The following is an 18,880-nucleotide window of genomic DNA, read 5'->3' on the forward strand; positions in this document are numbered from 1 at the left end:
CCCTTCTGTTTTTTTGGATGGCAGGAATTAATTAGAGGATCTTTTCCTCTTCAGCAATCTGGTGTCTCTACTCTTACACATGTCAGCCTGGGACCTGACCTCACTGTAGCATTCAGATCCACTTTTACAGTGATGGAGAACACAGAAGAGATGGCTATGTTTGAAGCTGATCTCAGATTATTTATCAAATGATCAAATCCTTTTTGTTGACGGCATAAAACAGGTACTTGAGTGCTGAAAGAGTAAAACTCTTAGAACCTAAGTCCTCCTCTGTGTCTGAATTTCTTCTCCATGACTTATGAACCCACCTCCTTTCCTAGTCTATCAGTGCCATTTTTTTTTCAATAAACACTTGCTAAGCCATACACATTGCTCATCACCGCGCAACTCCATTTTCTCTCTTGCGTACCTATTGCTCTGAAGAATTCAGTCTTTGAGGCATTTTCCAGGATAAAGTAAGCCAGTTTACCTTCTTAATTTCAAAAACCAAACTCCATCTGCCATCCATGAATGCTAAGGTGTGTTTTCATATGCATTCCTTATATCTCTATATCAGTTTTGCCTGTATATAAAGGAGCAATGCACTATGAGAAAAGGAGGCCAACTCTGCTTACATAGAGTAATATTTTGGTTTAATATGATTGTCTAATCACAAGTTACATGTGGCACTACTGGGCAAGGAAGAGCTTTTCCCCAGTTACATGGTATTCTGGGCTATTTTTGTAGACTGTGTCTTCTTTTATATATGGGTCTATTTTGGGTCTGTGTTGCCCTAGTTTCCAACATGCGGTATAATCTCCACAGTCCCTGCATTATCACAAAGGGATAAAGATAACCACAAAATACCTAGAAAGTATATGTGAGCCTCTGAACTTTAAAGCTATCCCATTTATTCTTATTTTGTACAATTGGATGATAACAGTAAATTAGTTCTGTGAAATGGGACAAGATGACTTCATAAAGACTAGTTTTTACTTTGAGATAGAAACCTTGCCCCTGTATAAGGGGTGTGTGTGTGTGTGTGTGTGTGTGTGTGTGTGTGTGTGTGTATGTGTGTGTTTTACTTTTGGACTGGTGGTAGCTGTCTTTCTCCTAGGCCTTGTTTTGCTTTATAAGTAAGGACCTTAACAGGAAGAGAAGTCTCTACATTAAGGATGTTGTGCCATGGTAACTATGAGACACCTCTGCTGAAGTCCTGGAGGACAGCTCTTGAGGCCAGGGTTGGAAGGGTCAAACTTTTTTTTTTTTGCCAGTCCTGGGGCTTGGACTCAGGGCCTGAGCACTGTCCCTGGCTTCGTTTTGCTCAAGGCTAGCACTCTGCCACTTGAGCCACAGCGCCACTTCTGGCCATTTTCTGTATATGTGGTGCTGGGGAATCAAACCCAGGGCCTCATGTATATGAGGCAGGCACTCTTGCCACTAGGCCATATCCCCAGCCCGGAAGGGTCAAACTTTTGAGCCTCTCCAGGTCTAGATGGTCACAGGGCAAAGGCTCTCATCCAGAAAATGGACTTTCCTTTCCTAAAGTGGTGGCAGTAGTTAAATGGAGTTTTGATTGCTGTTTCTAGTAAAAATAATTTGGTACTCCAGTCTAAATTTGGGAAATGTTGAATCATAGAAAATTAAGTCACATTCTTTGCTACAGGATTCTCTTCACTTTTAATTTAGAAATAGTCCTAGATATTTCTTTTAGGTTTTGTTTGTCTGGGACAGCGATTGAGGAAGTTCAGGCTGATCTTGAACTTGAGATCTTGCTTCTGCCTCGCAGGTGCTGGGATTATAGGTGTGAACCACAATGCCTAGTTCCATACTTTTTCTCTTTTTTTGGATCCTTGGCAATAGGATACCAGGTAGCATTATTGTTCTCCTGAGCCCAATGTGAGAAGCACTAGAATACTCAGATAAGGCAACCTTTTCACACATTAGCTGCTGGTTGTAAGGCATCACTTTTCTATGATGGAAATTAAGCGAGCCACCTTCTTTAAATCTGTTTTTGAAGAGATCACTAGCTGACAGGATAGTAAGACTTTCTGGGTGCTGGGTGCTAGGCTTAATACATAACAATTGTCTCACACATCCTCACAGTTTCCATATAAAGTAGCATTATCATTATTTTCAGCATTCCCATTTTACTGACAAAGAAATGAAAGCACCAAAGGGTTAGGAAGCTTTTGTGCAATCAAGCAAGCAGCTAATCAGACCTGCTTGCTCTGTCTGTAACAGAGTTGCTGTCTAGGCCACAGAGGCTCAAATCCACACAGCGTAACTCTAGATCCTGTGTGTCTCAGTGCCATGCTCTGCTATCCCATCAATCAGCAAATGGTGCATTAATTCACAATGGTGTGTGCACATAGGGACCAACAATCATGTTTATTAGTGATGGGAAGAATAAAATAAAATTGACAGCAGGCATTTGAAAGCCCTCATGTTCAACACAAATTGAAGAATGATAGCAAGAGGCCAGGCCACTGTTTATTTTATACTTTGCTTCATTAAATTTGTGTTCCCTGAATAGTTATAAAGAAATTTAATGGGATTTCATGGTGGCAGGAGAGAAGGTATATTATCCTCACTGGGTGAGGCAGGAGATTCAGGATTAAGTTGAAGGAAAACCTCTTCCAACTTGAGCCCTGCCTTGGGTCTGAAACCCTTCATCTGTGTAGCCTTCCCTGTTATTCTAATCACCCACATGCACTCTTCTTTCTCATGTATAGCACAAGCACACCCAGGCATACATCAAGCACTCACTATACAGTCACATAGATGTAGACACACACACACAACACACACACACACACACACACACACACACACACACATACACGCGCTCCTTGTTGCTGCCCCTGTACCATCTATTTCCCCTCTATCTACTCTTGGTGTTGCTGTAAATTGTGTTTGTGGGTTGAGCCAACACAACCATGGTCCTGAGATCCAAATCCCAAGACTGACAAGGCAAGACAAAAAAAAACAAAGATCTTTTTTGTAGGTCATTTGTAGGTTCGGGGCTTGGAGAGTATAGCTGCTGCCTCTGCCATGCACAATATGTGGAACAAAACTCCCCAGGTAGCACATCAGGGTAATAGATTTTCTTTCTTGAAAACCCTTGTGGGGTCTGTAGGTCTTTGGTTCTAGTCTACAAAGTGTTTTCTAGGCCCACAGAACATGCACTGTCTCAGATTTTCCCTTGTTATCATCTTGGGAATTCCTTGTTGTGTTTCTTCTGTGTGGATTCCATTTTAGGAGCTTCTGCTTACTCATTTGCTGATTGGCTCCAGTAGATTCTCAGGCATGAGTAGGCAGATGGTTATTTCTTTTGAGACCCAACATGCCTGGATGTGTCTTCATCATATTAATTTGGATAGGTGGAGAAATCTTGCTTGAGATGCTTTTCACACAGAATTTTGAATATGTAGACAGAATTGACAGATGGAGTCTCTTTCCACTCAGAACTTAGAATGTGTTACTTTACTGGCTCTTTCCTTTCTTGGTTGCTGTTCTCTTAAGTGATCTGATCATATTCTAAGGCTTGTTAATTTAGATTTTTTCCAAAAAGCTTAGCTTATTAGATGAAGAGGAGGAGGAGGTGGAGAAGGACAAGGAGAAGGAGAAAGAGAAGAAGAGGAGGGGGGAAGGAGGAAAAGGAGGAGGAGGAGGAGGAGGAGGAGGAAGAGTTGGAGGAAGACAACCCACTGTTAGTAGTTCCTTGGGAGGAGATCCAGGAATGGGTGGACAGATAAGCAGATAGCAGGTAAGGGGAGTAGTATTTTTGTTACTGCTCTGGACAACTGCATTCAAGCTTTCTTAGACCCTCAAAGATATCCTGTGGAACACATCCCAGAATGGTCTTACCCAGGGGCAAGGACATTGGGTGTGTGCCTGCCAACACTCATTTTTCATAGGCTGAGAGCTGCACTTGGAACTGCTTGGTGGTCTACCACTTGAGCCAACCTCTACTTCTGGCTTTTGGATGGTTAATAGGAGATAAGAGTCTCACAGACTTCTCTGCCTGGGCTGTCTTCAAACTGTGATCCTCACATCTCAGTCTGATATGTAGCGTTAGGATTATAGATGTGAGTCACCAGTATGTGGCTTGTCCTTAGTACCATATTACTCTGGTTCCTCTGAATCCTTCTTCCCTGGCTCCCCCCTTAAATTGTGTGTGTGTGTGTGTGTGTGTGTGTGTGTGTGTGTGCGTGTGTGTGTATACGTGTTCATTTGCACAGGCATGTGAGTATTAGTTCCAGTGGTTGCTTTCCTCAAATGATTGCAGAGCTTTGGCGATCTGTTCATATTTATAAGCAAGGTACTAGTGAATTAATGGGATTCTATGCCTGGATGGGAGACTTATAGATTGGCATTGGCTTCATCTTGTCATTGTCATCATCATTATCATCTTCATTATCATCACATCATCATCATCCATCACAATTCTAGGTTTACATTCCATAAATGAGCAAGGTTTATCTCACTCAACATGATGATTTCCAATCTATCCATTTTCCTGCAAATGTCATAATTTCACTTTTTGTTGTGGATGAATAATAGTCCATGGTTTATCTTTTTTCTTTTTTTTACATGAAAGCTATAGGAAAATTTACTAGGAAAGGGATATACTTTTTTTGTTGTTGTTGTTGTTTGTAGGGCTTCAACTCATGGTCTGGGTGCTGTTCCTGAGCTTTTTTGTTCAAAGATAGTGTTCTACCACTTTGAGCCATAGCACCACTTCTGGTTTCTGGTGGTTAATTGGAAAGAAGAGTCTCACAGAGTTTCTAGCCTGGCCTGGCTTCAAACCGTCGTCCTCAGATCTCTCCTGAGTAGCTAGGATTACAGGTGTGAGCCATCAGTGCCCGGGGAAGAGATCTTTCTTGTACATTTATTTACTTCCTTTTGCCTATATGTCCAATAATGGTATGGTGGTGTTCATATGATAGGCTTATTTTTTGTTTTTTTGAGGCGATGCCATACTTATTTCCATAGTACTAGTTGCACTAGTTTGCATTCCCACTTGCAACATATATAAGGATTCCTTCCCCTCCCCCATTGTCTTTAGCATTCCGTATTGTTTGTTATGTTGATAACTGTCATTATTACTAGAGTGAGATAAAATCTCAGTGTACTTTTGATTTGCATTTTTTTCTGGCTCAAGAATGTCAAACATTTCTTCATGTATTTATTAGCTATTTGATTTCTTCTTCTGAGGGCTATCTTTCATTTGCCCATTTTTCCTTTCTAAGTTTACATACTTAAGTGTTTACTTTTAAACTGGAGGGCTGTTGAGGTCTCATATCTATTCCTCACTGAGGATCTAAGAGGTATATACATTTACGCTCCAACTTTGAAGATGAAGAAAACTGAAAAGCCAACAGTTAAGTGACTTACTCAAGGTAACATAGCTGCTAAATGGTAGAAGGAAACTGGAACCCAATCCAGATTCTAAACATTGCTATTTATCCACTATACTTTATCACACTCTAATTTCCATGTAATGTTAAATTAGATTGAACATACAGAAACAATAACCTTGATTAATAACATTTTATATTCTCAACAGGCACCATGTCCGGCTCTGGGGATGCGAATGTAGTAGCAGAGTTCTCCCCTCAAGCCTCAGTACATGTCAAATGTCACTGTCTAGGTATGTGTTGGGAAGGAAGTCCCCCTTCATGGCGGGGCTTCCTAAGGAGCAGGCCATGAGGGAAAGGAAATGACAAACACTAAAGGATGTGTGGATCATTCTCAGAGGGAGGAGGGGGAATCAACCCTGGGCAAGGAAAGAGGCCGAGAATAGGTGTGGAGGCATGTTGAATTTCATGTCAGCTCCAGAGAATCTTAAGTAGATTCATATGGGCATGTGGAGAGGATAAGGCGAGAGAAAAGAGAAGATGTAATAGGTATAAAGAAATAATAACACTTAGGAGGGGGTCCACTTTTCCATATTCTCACATTTTTTCAAAAAGCCCTATCAGGTAAATATCATTATCCTGATATGATAGCTCAGGACACAGAGGTTCAGAGAGCTTTCTGACTTCTCCAGCATTCCAAAGACCTTTCTAGGCTTTGTGACTTTTTCCAGAATTGGGGGGACAGAATACTGGGTGTCCTGAGTCTTTGTTCTTGGAAAAGCCCTACCTGGCAGCCTCACTGGTTAGGGCTGAGGTTGCAGCTGTTAGCTCCGGAAGCCCAAAGAGAGAGTGGCAAGCCCTATCTGTATTTTGGAGAGACAGCTGATGGGAGAGAGTTGTGTGGATTCCGGATTAGGGGAGTTTCCCAGAGGTATGAAAATCTAGAAGTCATTTAATATGTAACTGACAAGGGAAGGGATGATGGTGAATGTAATAAATAGTCTTTGACAAGTGAGATGGAGAGAGGAGAGCAGACAAGACATATGCAGTTAACTGGATTAACAAAGCATGTCATACACTGCTACAGGGAGGTAGGACATTAAGTGGGACCCTGGTGAGAGGACACTGAGTGTTTTGCTGGGTAACAGGAGATGGTTGTTGCTATTCATTCTCAAGGAATGGGAGAGAAAGGCAGCTGTGTGGCAATCAGTTGAGCTGGAGGAAGACATTCTTTGCATATGTTGATCTGAAGTTGCCAGCCAACAGGTGAGGACTAGAGCCACAGAAAAGAAGCAGCTAGGCGCCAGTGGCTCACACCTGTAACCCTAGCCACTCAGGAGGCTGAGATCAGGGAATCTTGGATTGAAGCCGCCAGCTGGGGCAGGAAAGTTCGTGAGACTTGAATAAATGTCTTAGAAAAAGCCAGAAGTGGAGCTGTGGCTCAGTTGGTAGAGTGCTAGCCTTGAGCATAAAGAGGCTCAGGGACAGTGCCTAGGCCCTGAGTTCAAACCCCAAGACTGGCAAAAAAAAAAAAAGAATACTAATTTCATAGACCTAAAGGTAAAGAGTTAATGTTGATTCTTAAGAGCAAATACCAGAAGAAGGATGCAAAGAAGAATAGATGATAAACACAAATAGAGCTTTCTCTATTATGTGGCAGAAATTCTGTGTCAAATGTAGATCTGAAATCTGAAGTTGCCGGCCAACAGTTTCCCATTAGACTTTATTCACAAGTTCACCCTGAGGTTATTTGGGAGCATGATTATTGTGCACTTTTGTAATAATGTATGTTCATAAAAATGAATAAGAACCCCCCTTTTCAATTCAGGAAGTGTCTGAAGAGCTTATTGGTGACAGAAGTTGTAGGTTGGAGATGTGGTTTAGGTGGTAGAGCTCCAACCAATGACTGCAAACCAACATCAGATAGGGAACTTTGAGTCCTAGTCTGGGAACAACAACAAAAAAAGTATTTATGTGAGGAGACATTAGTTAGGACTGGTTTCCATGTGAGAAGTGCAGAACTGAATTTGAACTGAGAGATGCTGCAGTGAAAGCCACTGTAGATGATTAATTCATGTTTCCTGAGCTAGCTGCCTTTCATAGCTTCCTTCCTTTTCCCATCTAAGACTCAATTGCCCCTCTAATTGGCAGTTAACAGCTGAAGAAGTCTCTTGGAAGAATGATAAAGAAGTTGAAGAAGGTCAGTAGGATTAGAAAAGAGTAGAAGGACAGAGAGAGACACAGAGAGAGAGAGAGATCAGCTGGGTAGGAAGAATCATTTCTTATTCTATTAAAAATTCTAAAAACTAAAAATAACCAACAGTAATCATCTCTTTCCCATCAGGTGCTTGTAGGTTAATCTTGTTACTCTTAAGCTCCATCACATTTTATTGTCAGTGCAGTGAATATTGGCCTCAGAGGACAGGCAGAAAGATAGAGAAAACCTACCGTTTCCTCATGAAGCTTAAAATTGAGTTGGAGACTAGAAAGTGCTTCGGAGTAAAGATTGAATGTGGCCAGTAGCAGAATACCTGTGCAAGATGAAAAGCGCAGGGGAGGGAGGGCTGACTGCTGAGATTTGGAATTAGTGTTTATTTGAGAAAGGAAGTTCTGGGCATAGAATTTGGGGGAGAAGGAAGAGCAGAAAATAAAAGAAAAGGGGCTGATTTGAGCATTTAAAATCTCTAGTGCATTTTAAAATCAAGAATAGTTAAATGTTAATTAACCTCCCAAGTTAGACTAGTAGTTTAATTTAATATGAACAGGGATGAACAGGGAAGGGGAATTATGGCTGAGAAATTTGCTTATTGGACAATGGAGAATTGCATTGCTGTAATTTCTTTCTTTTTTTTTTTTCCTTCTTCTTCCTTGCTGTTCAACCTCCCAATGCCATATCCTTTCTCAAATCACATGACAAGTTAATGTGCACTCTTGTAGAAGTTATGAGTGATTAAAATTATATCATAGTTTACTCTACATGCCATCATTCACAAAAACAACCAGAAAGTGTGACCTTTTCTTAAAGTGACAGTGAGCTTTTAATCTTTGTTGTTCTATAGTTTTTATTACAAAGCTCTTCTTTGGCAGAGGAGTTGAGATCTCAATAGTTTTTTTCTTTTTCTTTTTTAGGCCTTGGAAATTTGCTTCACCTCTTTTCTTAGTTAAGGCTTATATATCTGACTCCTTGAAACTCCTTTCTACCTTGATTTCTCATAGGTGCTTACCTTCATGTATTAAAAATAGTATTCTCTAAGCCCTGGATCCTCTTTCTATTCAGTTTTCCTCCTACATCCCCCATTGCAGGACATTACCCACGTCCAGGTTGGAGTGGGATCTGTGTTGCTATGAAGGAAGCAGGAGAGGTGTTCAGCTCCCATCTTTTGATGATTGGCAGTCTCTGCCTCCTTCCTTTATACTTCTCTTCTTACCACCCCCCACCATTTTAATTTTGCTGGGATTAGAACTGGCCTAAACTTCTCCATGCCATCCCCATTCTCCACACCCAAACAAGCCAATTCCCTTTGGTTTTTATCTTCTCATGTTCTCTTGGATGTGGCCCTTCTAGCCATCCCTGGCTTAAGCTCCTTCTTTCTCACATAGAACACATGGCAGCCCTTGTGTCTAGATGTCCTCTTACACTCCCTTTTCACCCATCCTTCACAGCTGTGCCTTGATGGTGTTCTGAAAAAACCCACCTTTCCTGATGAAACTCCTTGTGTAGCCTTTCTCTCCAGCTTCATCCCCCACCATCCTCTTCTGTGCATGCTCCCCTGCCTCTGCCTGTGTATAGAACATCCTCACAGCTCTCATAACTTTTCTAGAAGGCCTTTGGTGGCTCCATCTCATCTGAAGGCGCCCAGCAGTGATCATAGCAGGATCTGACTTCCCAGATATGTGTGTTAACCTTGTGACAGAAGCATCTGTTGTTCTGCCCTGCCCCACGGGTCCATATACTCTCCCGAGTAATGTCTTAACTCACTTTGGTAAACCCTTCATCTGGCTCAATTTCAAACACAGTTTGTTACCTGAAAGTTCGATGACAGGATGCATTTTTTTCTGAATGTGGTTGAAGTTGTTGGCATGTTTTCATTTGAAGTTAGGCATTGCTATTAGTAATGATGATATTTTCTACTTAAGGCTAGCTGGATTAAATCAGATTTGTTAATCAAACTTTTCTTTTTGTGCCACTCCTGGGGCTCAAAAACTTAGGGCCTGAGCTCTTATTGCTCAAGGCTAGCACTCTGCCACTTGAGCCACAGCTCTACTTCCAGCTTTTTGGTGGTTAATTGGAGGTAAGAGCCCCTCACAGACTGCTGCCCAGGTTGGCTTCAAACCTCAATTCTCAGATCTCAGCCTCCTGAGTAGCTAGGATTACAGGTGTGAGGGCACCTGCAGCTGTTTCAAAGATCTTATAGTGATGTAGACATTAATAGGATCTCTGCCATAATGTTGAGTTTCAAGCTCCAGGACTAGCACATGTGCACACACACACACACACACACACACACACACACACACTTCCATGTAAGTAGAAGCATAGAACAAAGTAATAGGTTAGAAAAATGATTGCTTACTTGACTTAAGGAATCAATATTAGAGCTTAGGTGCAATGTGTGCATCTGTTAAGGGAAAACTCAGAAATTAATCTTGCTATAATTTTGCTAAAAAGTCAACCTGGTTGTATGGGCCCTGAATCAGTGCCCTGTGCTGCCAAGATAACGGCAGCCTTGGAAGATACCAGTAAAAAAAAAAAATGGAGGCTATTAAGACCTGAGTTGATGAATTTTCCTCATTTTATAATGTAGAATTATTGTTTGTGTAATGCTGTCTATGCGGTATCGGATTTTCCATTATTAGAGGATTTAAAAGCCACTTTGGACTAACAGTTATTTACATTTCTAATTTGTCATGTTAAATGTTAGGGCAGAACTCCAGTGGCCTGAACAAAATGTTCTAAAGGTATGATCATTAGCCTGCCAATGAATCCCTCTCCTGTGCCTACACAGACTCAGGTGGCCCCACTCCTTTGTTTATTCTTTTTAACCAGTTATATTTATTTATTTATTTAATTTATGGTCTTGGGGCTTGAACTCAGAGCCTGGGCACTGTCCCTGAGCTCACTTTTGCTCAAGGCTAGCACTCTGCCACTTGAGCCACAGCTCAGTTTCTGGCTTTTTCTGTGATTAATTGGAGATAAGAGTCTCTCGGACCTTCCTGCCCAGGCTTGCTTCAAATTGCCATTCTTAGATCTCAGCCTCCTGAGTAGCTAAGATGACAGGCATGAGCGACTAGTGCCTGGCCATTCTTTTATTTTAATCTGAGCATATGCAACCTTCTCTCTCTTTCTGTCTCTCGGGAAAAAGATAAGCTTTTTTTTTTTTTTTTTCCCTGACGTGTAACATACAGAGATGTGTGCAAGCACATCATAGGCCTTGATGAATGATCACAAATGGAATAGATGTGAATAACCAAGCATCAGATTAAGACACAGAACATGGCTAGTAACTCACAATCCCTTCTTTCTCCATCCCTCAAGACATCAACCCGGGATGAAACCATGACCGTAACTTCTCTTTTCATTGGTTATATTTTCTTCTATTTGAACTTAAAAAAGGAATAAGACTGCATATTTTGTTGTAATCCTTTCTGTTTTGATTTCTTTCCCTCAGAGTCAGGTTAATGAGTTGTTTATTTATTATTATTATTTTGTATGTAGCAATAGCTTTTCTCCTTGAAATATGCAGGATTCTATTGTGTGTTGGATAATTTCATTTCTGTACTCTGCAATGATTTCACAGTTGTTCCCAGTTTGGTGTTTGAATGAGCACTGTCTATGTTCTAGGAACATTATCTATGTCGCTTTGGTAAATATACATATTCCCATTGAGATGCTGGGCCATGTGTACCTATTTCATCTTTAATGGATGTCACTGATGTCTCAAAGTAGCTGTACTAGCTCACACCCATGCCATCTGTGTTTGAAGTTTGAATTACTACAGTCAATATTTGTTATATAATATTTGTTATTATTAAGAAAATGACAGTGTTCTCTCATTATGCTTTCCATCTGCATTTTCCTGATGGATGAAATTGAATGCTCTCCCAATGTCTTTTTTCCATTTGAATTGTTTTTAAATCATAAAGGTCCTATTCAAATTGTATGCCTGTATTTCTGCTTCATAGACCCCATTTTCATTTATAGTTCTCTCTCCTGACCTCCTTACCCACTGTGCTTGCAGACCATAGGGTCTTGTGCATACCATTCAAGGGTTCTACTGTTGGGCTATATCTCTTCCTTTGTGATTCTTTCATTGAATAAATATATCAAAAATAGCTTTCCTGTTCTGGACCTTGTTTTGTCATTTTCTTAATTACTATTTTTGTAGAGCAGAAGTATTTCATCTTTAAAAATGTCTAGTTCTCTAATTAGGGTAGATCTTGCCTTAAAATAAAAATTTTGTCTCCCCCATGGATTCTTAGGTTTTTGAGGGTCTGGAAGTTTGATTTGCCTTACTTGCTACTTTCAAAGCCTCAATATATTTTGAATTGTTTTGAGGATATAGGATGATGGAGGGGTTGAGATAGTTTTTCTCCATGTGGTTATCAAATCACACATCATTTCCTCTGAAGCATGTTGTCAACTTTGTCTTAAATTCCATGTTTCTCCACATGTGTCTCTGTTTCCCTTTCACTTTGTTTTGCCACTGTTCCTTAATTGTTTTACTTGACCATCAGTTAAGAATATCAGATATCCTTTGGCAAATTTAGCTCTGTAAAGATTGCTTTCTCTGTTCAGTGTCCTTTTTATTTCCAATGCATTTTAGAATCCATTTCCAAATTTCCAAAATAACTCTTCTTCAGGATTTTAGTTGGCACTGAATTATAGCTATAGCCATAGCTCAGTCTTTAAAATATTGAATCAAATAGGATGTATATCCTTCCATTTGTTCAAATACTTCTTAGTTTGTCTTTTATGTTTTATGGCTGTCCTGTGTTTCTTATCTTTTTGGGGTTTATTTACAGATATATTATGCCTTCTGGTAATATTACCATGGTATCATTTTCTAGTTTAATTTTCTAAACTTGAAAATTAAATTAAAATCAAATTTCAGATACTTGGTAGCTTATTAAAATATGATTTATTAAATATGATTTACACATTTGACTTTGTTTCCAGTAATATTACTAAGTATAATTACATGTAGTAATTTCCATGGTTTTTTTAGGATTAAAAATATGATATTATTTCACTTGCAGAAAATAATAGTTCTTAATTCCCCTCCCCTCTTTTTTATTTTCGTTTTTCTTTTTTCTTATCCTGAAGCCTGAAGGGTCTGGACACTGTCCCTGAGTTTCTGCTCAAAGCTGGTGCTCTACCACTTGAGCTACAGTGCCACGTCTGGCCTCTTCTAAGTAGTTTTATTGGCAATGAGAGTCTCAAGGACTTTCCTGCCTGGGCTAGATTTTTGAACCACAATCCTCAGATCCCAGTCTCCTGAGTTGCTAGGATTATAGGTATGAGTCACCAGTGCATGGTTCCCATTGTTTTCTGTTTTGTTTTTGACAGTAATGAGGACTTAACTTGGGGCCTGGTTCTTGCCAGACATAATACTCTACCATTTGATCCACATTCCCAGGACTCTATTTTTCAATAGAGTCCTGTCCTTCTTCCTGGGCCAGCCACAGACCGTGAGTAGGTGGAATTATAGGCATGACCTACCATATTCATCCCTCACCCTAGTATTTTGTAAGACCTGCAGTGCCTTGATGTCAGAAGTGATGTAGGAATTCAGGGCCAAATTTGGATATGAGGTGTCAGAATGTGCTCAGGAGAGGTGAGTTTGAAGCTATGCTGTAGAAATGAGGCTTAGCGGACACAGTCTCTGTGAATGTGTGAAAGAGAATGGGTAATAGCACAGGTGTTGGGCCATGTCCAGGCCAGAGACTAAAGAGTCTTACCTAGTGTTCTCTCGAAGATTCCAGAGTTTCAGGAGTCAGGGTGACGTATGTATGGTTAGACATACTGGCTGTGGAAGATACTATAACCTAACATTGTTGTCTAAATTTCTTTTTTTTATTTTTAAATTTAATTCTATTGTCAAGGTGATATACAGAAGGGTTACAGTTACAAATGTAAGGCAGTGAGCACATTTCTTGTCAAACTTTGTTACCTCCTCCCTCATTTTTCTCTACCTTCTTTCCTCCCCACCCCCAGAGCTGTACAGTTAAATTTCAAAATATTGTCTTGTGAGTATTGCTGTTGCATTGGTTTGCCTTTTATCCTTTGTCTCACCATTTGGGTATTCCTCTTCTCTTCCCTAATTCAAACAAATGTATATATAATACCCAGGGTACCCAAATCAAATACAATGAAAACAGGGGCTAAAGCATAGGGAAGAAAAATTAAAGAAAAAAAATTCACATAGTACATTAAAATGACAACCACAATTAAGAACCTCTTGTTCCCATACCTCGGGGTTCATTTTGTTTAGCATCATATGATAATATGTACTTAGCCATTGAGTTACTGTGATCCTCCGCTAGGACTGTCCTAGACATATACTGATTATTACCAATGAAGGAAAACATAGAATTTATGTTTCTTTGGGTCTGGCTCACTTGACTTAGTATGATTTTTTTCCAAGTCTTTCTATTTCCTTATGAATGGGGCAATGCCATTCTTTCTGATGGAAGCATAGAATTCCATTGTGTGTATATACCGCATTTTTTGATCCATTCATCTACCATCTAAATTTCATCATCACTGAATTGAAAGACACAAATTGATTAACAACAATGACAACACTTATACTAATAAAGAAAAACAAAAACATCTCATGCTACAAATGAACTGATTTGTGACCATTTGGGAACTTCTGAAGAAATGATCTATTCTGCATACATCCTGTTTTGAAGTCCCCCTGAAAATGCCCCATTTTGCCCTAACAAAGGTATTTTGGGAAGGAAACAGAATAGAACTTTAAACTTCAATTAGCCAGTGATATTGGAAATTAATAACACTTCAGACATGCTGGAAATGACTGCATATTTGAGCTTTTTCCTGTTGTGTGATGGCTACAAATTACAAATGTTAATAGTAACTGTCCTCTTAGAGAAATTTCCTCCCCTTGTGTTATGAGAGGTATTTTTTTTAATGATTAAACTATACCTCTTTCCTTGTGGTTGTTTTCTAGGCATTTATGTTACCATTTTTGCTTTTCAGTAATGGTTCACAAATTTTCTAACACAGAGCAATTAATATCTGTCAGTAGAAATAAATTACATTTTTCATTGCTTGTGACATGTTCTCAAATGCTGTTTGAAAGTGCCACAATTATGCGTCATCATGCTATGCAATTTTGGTGCCTGTGTGCCATTTGGTATAGTGCTTTCGGGATATGATTTATATATTTTTTATACTAAATAGGATAGGTGCAAGGATTGGGTTGCAAGTTGGAAAAATGGCATCTTTGCAGAATAATTTGTATTATTTCCAACCTCAAGCAGTTTGTCTTTTAGAACTGTTCACACATTTCATATAAATTTGTGAATGCAAATTGTGAGTCTCATGGTTTTACCACCAGTAACTTTTGTCTTATGTCATCAGGAGGCACAACATGCATTTGGAATTTGAATGCCTAGACTATATGTGTGTTCAGAGCACATTTTTCATTGCCCTAGGCAAGAGTTATATACTATTTGCAGAATTACTACCCGTGTTGAATCTTTGCCCTATAAGCATGGTGGGTCCACCCAGGCATCTCAGCTTGTCTTAATTACTGACCCCAGAGAAGGGACCAAGATAGGTAGTGAGCTCAGGCCACCTCTGCTTATCGGTGACCCCAGTCTCTTCTCCTTTGGCCCTGTAGCCTGGAGTGAATGGTCTGATTTTGGCCTTTGGCTTTGCCTTACCTGTTGGCCACACTTGCCTTTGGCTTAATAGATTCCACCTTCCCCATTGCCTTCTGCTACTCACGGGAGTAGCAGATGGGGTTGGTCAAGAGGATGGAGTAAGGAGGCTGCCAGGAATTGGTGTAAAAACCTGATAAATCATGCAGGGCTTCAGCTTACCAATTAGGCTTCTCAGACTGCGGTTGTGCTTACAGTGTCTCTTTGGCGGCCTTCATGAGCAGTGGCTAATTAATGAGCCTCCAACCAGACTGCGTTAGAGCCGTGCTTACCTCATTGCTGTTCTTCAAGTGAGCAGCACACTTGATCCTGTTAGACTGCAGTCACCGATCACACCTGACACAATAAAAAAGAGCTTTATCCCCTCAGTTTATAATTCAAAGAATATTATAACTGACATTCTGTTACCCTACAGAGAAATGAGATGAGAGAAGGCCACAATCATTCACTTTGTCTGAGCAGAATATCCACTCTGCCCAAATGTTGAACAGAGTATGCTATCGCTGAACAATACAGTTGGAGGATGAGGTTTTCATCTTCCCTCTCCATCTCCACCTTTCTTCCTCTTCTTCTTTTTTTTAGATATAACTTTTGAACTTGATTTCTTTAGGTCTGGATATAATACACACAGAGGTAGAAGGAGCTAAAAGCTTCAAGTACAAGAATCTTACCACAAGGACATCCTTATTTTGTGTTGAAACTTCTGATTCCTTTAGGAAAGGCTGAAGTTGTTCTGTGTATCATAGCAGCCCAGCTGCAAGCAAAGTTGAGGCTGCATTGTTTTAAAAATTTCAGAAGAAGCTGCATGCAATTCCTCAAAGGAATTAAAAAAAAGAGCTATCATAGTGAATAGAGAACTGTCTTCCTAGGCAGGAATCAAAGCCATCAGATCCCCAGTAGAATTTGAACAATTGCTACTAGTTCAATGGGCTTTTGCCAGTCAAAGCCATCTCCAGGGAGTCCCAATTGTTGTATATTTTTAATTACAGGAACATTGAAAGTAATCAGCTGACATTAGCTTTCATTTAGAGTGAGTTAGAAGGCAAAGTCTTTCACTCTGCTCACTCTTTTGTTTGCCCAGTAACCAAGTATTTTTCAGCAAGTCACTTTAGGATGAAGAGTTCATTGTAGGATTGAATTTTAACATATTGAATCTGAATTCCAAAAATCAAATTGCAAGGACCCTTAGAGATTACGAACTTCTCATTTTTCTATTATATTCCTAAAACAAATACCTAAAATGATTAAGTATGAACAAAGGAACTAAACCTGCTCCCGGGATGGCACATTGATAATTGGTACTAACCTTTAAAATTTTTTTTTTAAAGAATAAGCCATTAGGTTAATTGGGATTATGGGAAGACAGATGCATTGTGTTTTCAAACATCTTATTAGCAATTCCCTATTGAGCCCCTATTCTATTGTAACACTTATAGAGAAGTTCATTTTTGTAATGTTTATAGTGTTTTTGTGTGTGTGTGCCAGTCCTGGGGCTTGCACTCTGGGCCTGGGCTCCATCCCTGAGCTCCTTTTGCTCAAGGCTAGCACTCCACTGCTTGAGCCACAGCCCTACTTTCAGCTTTTTCTGTAATTAGTTGGAAGTAAGAATCTCACAGTCGTTTCTGCCCGGGCGGGGTTCAAACCGCCATCCTCAGATCTCAGCCTCCTGTGTAGCTAGGATTATAAGCATGAGCCACCAGCTCCTGGCTTTTATAGTCATTTTCATTTGTTGTGTCTTTATATGAGGTGGGCCAGTACATTTTTTCATATGGATAAGTTACCAGTTAATATAGTCAAAGACTTGGCATGTAGCAAAGACATATTTTTATCCTAGAAGGAATTACACATTAAAATGCACCTTTGAGTGTCTTAATATTCCAAAGGTCATACAATGACCTTTGCTTAATCACATATCTCCTGCTAGTTCAACTGGTTGTGGCAAATTGGGTCTAAAAAAATAATACCAACCATTGGTTAAGGGCTTTGTAGGTCCAGGCAATACTCTGTGTTCTTTATGCCTACTGTATAATTTTCATCACAGTGACATGAGAAAGCTGTTATCTCAGTTTTATATATAAGAAATTTGAGACCTGAAGGAGTTCAGATCAGACCATGTAACTTGTGTGTGAAGTCCTGGGTCTGGAAAGTGAAATGGTTGACCTTTGAACCCAAAGCTCTACTTCTTAGAACATTATCATGCAATGTTGTATGATGATAATGATAAATTATTTTTTGAATAGATACATAGTGTTGTTCCTGTATTTGTTTTGGAGTGGTAGGGTTTGAGCCATGCCTATTCAGTCCTTTTGCTTTTAGGTTGTTTGGTAGATAGGATCTCAAGCCAGTATTGGATTCTGACTCTGATTATTTACAAGATGAGATTCTTAGTCATCTACCACCATGCCCCAATCACTAGCCCAGAGAGAGGCTGGAGAACATACATATTGTATGCATCTATAAAGGGATGTGGTTAAATTTCAAAACGGATTTGTCTGGCTTCAAAGTCCATTGTGCCCCAAACTGCCATCCTTTCAACATTACTTCTGTGTATGATAAGGATACAGAACTGTCTTAGTCCATCTGATGTTGCTATAATAGAATGCCACAGATCGGGTTATTTATAATGAACAGAAACTTATTTGACTCATGATTTTGTAGGTTGTGAAATCCAAGAGATGGCTCTGGCATCTGATGAAGGCCTTTGTGCTGCATCATAACACAATGAAAACCATCACATTGTTTGTGTGTGGGGGATGAGGGGGTGGAGCTGAGTCCAGCATTCCCTAGTGACCTACTTCCTCCAATTTAGGCCCCTTTCCCAGTTGTTCTCACTACCTCCCAATAGTGCTATTGCCTGGGTACCACACCTTCCAGAGTGAGCTTTTGGGGGACATTTAAGATCCAAACCATATACTTGGAGGGTGAGTAGATTATATCATTTCATGATTCATATCTAGTATAGGGAGAGATATGCAGCTTTCTTTTTTAGAAGTTGGCTAGATTGTATTTGATATATATATCTGTTTTTTACTTCTTTTTTTCCCATGTTGCATGTTGGCAATTTCTTTAAGACCTATTTTCCAGATTATTAATATTTTCTCTTGCTGGGTTTATCTGTTTCATCTGTCTTTCAAAACTTGCATGGCAATAGCAATAGTTGTTCTAGTTCTTTTGGAGCCTTTCTCAAAGCTTTTGTTTATATATTCAGCCTTATTTCACTATGTTTTTAAAATCTCATCTCTAATTGTTTTATTTTTTATTTATTTTTTTCAAATTTTTATTATCAAACTGATGTACAGAGAGGTTACAGTTTCATACGTTAGGTCTCTAATTGTTTTAAGCACTTTTAAAATCATCCCTTTTAAAGTTGTTCTGTTATCTCCTGCCCTCTGAGTGCTGATTCTCTTATTTTCTGGGTCTACAAACTTTCCTCTATAGTGATTCTATTCTCATCATTTGTAAATTTTGATGGTGAACTAGCTTTCAACAGGAAGTTTTGTTTCTTCTGCTAAGTCATTCTTGTGTCTTAAAATTTCCTTTAGTATCAAGAAAGCACATTTATCTCCCATCAGCTGCATTTGTTCCTGCTGAGGCTATTGAGATTTTCCTGAGGACTAGTTTATTTTTGT

General features: G+C 39.6%; 1 protein-coding gene across 3 annotated transcripts in view; it reads left to right on the forward strand.

Annotated features, from left to right (window-relative positions):
- Positions 1-18,880, forward strand: part of Dcdc2 (doublecortin domain containing 2) — a 133,519-nt gene that overhangs the window by 62,607 nt on the left and 52,032 nt on the right. For 2 of the 3 annotated variants that reach the window (XM_048348382.1, XM_048348383.1), the window contains exon 9: positions 5,552-5,635. The exons of the other annotated variant lie outside the window; for it this stretch is intronic. In XM_048348382.1, coding sequence (XP_048204339.1) covers positions 5,552-5,635 — 84 coding nt within the window. The remainder of the gene's footprint in view (positions 1-5,551; positions 5,636-18,880) is intronic. 3 annotated transcript variants of the gene reach the window in all.

Source organism: Perognathus longimembris, chromosome 6 (genome assembly GCF_023159225.1).
Source record: "Perognathus longimembris pacificus isolate PPM17 chromosome 6, ASM2315922v1, whole genome shotgun sequence".
NCBI lineage: Eukaryota > Metazoa > Chordata > Mammalia > Rodentia > Heteromyidae > Perognathus > Perognathus longimembris.